We start from the raw sequence: 4,011 nt of genomic DNA on the forward strand, positions 1-4,011 counted from the left end.
GGGTTTAATTAATCTAATTTTAAAGGTTTCGGGGTTGAATCACATCGAGTCAAAGTTTAAAGATATATATTTATATTTCTCAGGCATAAATTTAAGGATTTTTTAGTCCTTTTGCCAAAAAAATCATTGAACTTCAAATTCTTCATTTATGAAAATGATGAGTTGGCAACCGGATAGTGACATGTCATAACAAATCAGATAGTGACACGTCATCAACCTTTTTAGATTTTTGAACGGTGTATGAATTTGAGAAAAATTGGTAGTGAGTGTATGATCAAAATGACGATTTTTAAACGGCGTGATTAAAATGAAAAAACGTGTAAAGTTGGTGAATTTTTTTGACATTACCCCATTAAAATATAAATGATTCCGACATGAATTTTACATTTAAATCAGTATTATCTCTTTATCATTTCTTTTCACCCGAAATTAAAAAATATCATTTAATATATCACTTTTTCTTTTTGAATTTATGAAACACTAAATCATCACTTAGTAATATTTGTTGCCATCAAAAAATATGTTTGTAGCCATCTGCATCTCTAATGTGAGTAGCTTGTTAATTCGTTGTTTTTACTAGAAATGCATTGTTATTAATGATGAAAATCATTTCATGATACTATACGTGTAGCTGCGTAACCTGCGTGTAATCTCAAGCTCACCATCATCCAAAAATGTAAACCCCATCATCACATTCAAGGCAACACGTACTCTCCATGCAAACCCTTTAACCATGCTATAAATAACCCTCATTATCTTCAACTGGTCACTCACTCTCTCTATACCAACTCAGCGATGGCAAAGCTCACCATCCTCTTCGCAACCTTCATTGCTCTTCTCTTCCTTGTCGATGCTTCCGTCTTCCGAACTACTTCCGCGACCGTCGATGGCGAGGATGATGCAAACCAGAGCTTTCAAAGCTGTCGCGAGCAGCTTCGGATGCAGCAATATCTCAGCCCTTGTCAAGACTATATCAAGGGACGAGTTACCGGACTCGCTCCAGTCCGGGGCTTCAACCCACGCCTACGTGATTGCTGCAACCGTATTCAAAGAATGCAGACACAGTGCCGGTGCCAGGCTCTGAGGATGGCTATTGATCAGCAACACGGAGGGCTTCGAGGACAGGATACTCGCCAGGCTTACAGAATCGGCGAGGACTTGCCTTATACTTGCGGTGTTTCACCGATGAAATGCAATTTCGGATCGCGATGGTTGTTCTAAACAGAAGTTCGGGCATAGTCTGTGTAATTTTGTGTAGTAGTCAATAAAGAATATCTCTAGGTCTCCAACTTTAGATTGGACCTTTAGATTATAAAAATGACGAGTTTTCATTTCAGTTCGAACCAAAGAGAGAAATATACTTTTTTTTCTAAGCCATGCGTGATATTTTGGTACATTCCTCTTTCACATATCTATATTAATTCTTGCAAAATAATAGTTCACAACATTAAAATATACCACTTAACTCACACCAAAAACTTCTCATTCAATTTAATCCAAATTGATTTCGTAATAAACAAAATTTTGACGATTCTTTCTTAATAATAATTAACGGACTTTGGCATAATAAAACTTAGCCCGAAACCTTTATTTATTTAATTTTATTATTTTTTATTTCTATTTTTTCTTTAGTCCGTTAATTCTGCTCTTACCCAATAAAATTTCATATTTAACTTATCAACTCCCGATAATTAAAATAGGTGTTCCTTGTTCTAAATCCAACATATTTTAATTTAATTTGGGCTATCTTGATTAAATACCCCAAATTAGAACACGTGACACAATTTAAAATTCCAAAAATTTAATATATATAATAAACCATATTATATATGTCTCAAAATCTTAATTTTATTTTTTTATTCGGGATGTTAAACTACTTGAGTCACTGAACTTAATTATTGTTATAGAAAGGGTGCTATATATTTAATTTTGTTACAAAAGAAGCCACGCATATTTGCACTTTGTTCCAATGGAAAGTCACTCATATAAAACACATAGTTTTTACACTAAAACGCAATGCTTTATCTTATATGTCATGCCGGAAGTACAGAAAGGGTAATATTTCAGTATCTTTTTCTGAACAAAAGGTATAACTCAATATCCTTTTTGTAGTTTACAATAAATTCAGTATCCTTTTTGTGATAAAATTTAACTGAACCGACCAGATTGACCTCTCGTTGTAATAAAACATATAACTCGGTATTATTTTTGTAATAAAATGAAAAATAGTAACTGATGGATCCGGAAATGCGGTGATTAAGATGCTGTAACGACCCAAAATATTGAGCCGCAACCGGCGCTAGGGAACGGGAGTGGTAGCTCCGGAACCCGTAGCAAGCCTTAAATCACTATTAATTTTTCGCAAATAATAAACAGATAACATAAAGCAACAGAAGCAAATATACATAACATGTATACACAAACTGTTACACTAACTGTTCAAAAACCTCGCGGGCTCTAGTTACCGTACCCTGTACGAACTGGCCTCGCGGTACTATATCCATCAGTTAGTGTATCCAACATATCATCGGCATCTGGTGCCGTGCACAACATATAAAACACGTAGCCTACAAAGACATATAAACAGGACAGCAAGTAATCTGTACAATCAAAATGTACTGCTGTCTAGGCTACGACTCTGTCACACAGGACCACTACTGCAGCATTCACAGAAGTCAGATACTAAACATACACAGCTGACTTCTGGACTTCAAAATTGGCCTCTAGCTAGGTCCATATACTAAGTACCTGAAAGACAACAAAGGTGAGGGGTCAGTATTTGGAAAAATACTGAGTGAGTTCGCATTTACTAACGGTATTATTATAAAACATAGCATCGCATCTCAAGAAAACAATAATATAAAACATATAAACATGTATTTGATCCGTATGAAACTAATATCCTAGCATGCGACACATCTCTCGAATAATCATTATCATTCAACTCAATCGTAAATATCAATCGCGAGTCCAACTCGCTGGTGGCCCAGCCACTAGATACAGGGACTCCAGACTACACCGTAGCCGAGTACTCACTCGTATCAAATCATATACCCAATCGTAAATTTCATATTCATCATCAGCTCCCAGCTGTGTCAAGTCATTTCTCAATGCAAACATACTAGACTGACTCGATACTGGTGATCACACAGCCTATTGACACCCAATAGGTAGCTAGTTTCTTCGGATCGCATACTAGTTCTCGTAAATAAACTTAATGGAAACATATAACATTTAATCAAATCATATAACATGCGATGCGTAAAAACAGTATACATATCTATATAAAATAACTTTTACATAAATAATACACGAAAGTAAAATACAACTCACAGTGACCGCAATCCAATCACAAATATGGTCGATGAAATGATATGCCCTTGCTAGTCCGCTTCTACTGACGCCACTACTCGCTGACACGTCTGATAAATCGTTAATAGTTAGACGTGATTCTCGCATTCTTATACGTATAATACTTTTAAGTTTTGGGATTTAATTTCATTTTATACTTATTTACGTATTCGATATCTCTAGTCGTAGAGATAACTTAGCGAATACCATATCTCATAATTGAGAATCGCTTAATGTCCTTGACGTTTTCCATTATTGTTATTTATCTAAAACGTCGAGCTAATCTCGAGATTAATGACTTTCCAAGTCCGAAATTCGTCCTTTAGCGTCAATTTACTCTAAACGTTAAACTCCTAGGTCAATTACAGTTGCATACGCATGGGGGTGAGTCAGGGTGCACGGGCGTGCCCTTCGGTAGGTACACGTTCGTGTACTCAAGTACACATTCGTGCACCTCACAGGTGCACGTTCGTGTACTCCTAGTACACGTTCGTGCACCATGAAAAGTGCACGTTCGTGTACTTTAGGTACACGATCATGTACCTTGCTAGGTGCACGTTCGTGTACTTCCAGTACACATTCGTGCACCACGTGCACAGCTCCCCGGAAGTCGATTTCCGGGATTTTATCACCATTCCGACGTGCTTCACACACCGATAC

The 4,011-nt window shown here is 36.6% G+C and overlaps 1 protein-coding gene across 1 annotated transcript; it reads left to right on the top strand.

Moving 5' to 3' along the window:
• The first annotated feature begins 660 nt into the window (after positions 1-660).
• On the top strand, positions 661-1,347 carry LOC126657682 (2S seed storage albumin protein-like). The gene has a single exon (XM_050352418.2). The coding sequence runs from the start codon at positions 796-798 to the stop codon at positions 1,219-1,221; it is 426 nt and encodes a 141-aa protein (XP_050208375.1). The 5' UTR covers positions 661-795; the 3' UTR covers positions 1,222-1,347.
• Positions 1,348-4,011: the final 2,664 nt, after the last annotated feature.

This window comes from Mercurialis annua, linkage group LG7 (genome assembly GCF_937616625.2).
Source record: "Mercurialis annua linkage group LG7, ddMerAnnu1.2, whole genome shotgun sequence".
Lineage (NCBI taxonomy): Eukaryota > Viridiplantae > Streptophyta > Magnoliopsida > Malpighiales > Euphorbiaceae > Mercurialis > Mercurialis annua.

Excerpts from the sequence above, each read along its gene's own strand:
- LOC126657682 (XM_050352418.2), top strand. The coding sequence starts at position 796 with ATGGCAAAGCTCACCATCCTCTTCGCAACCTTCATTGCTCTTCTCTTC.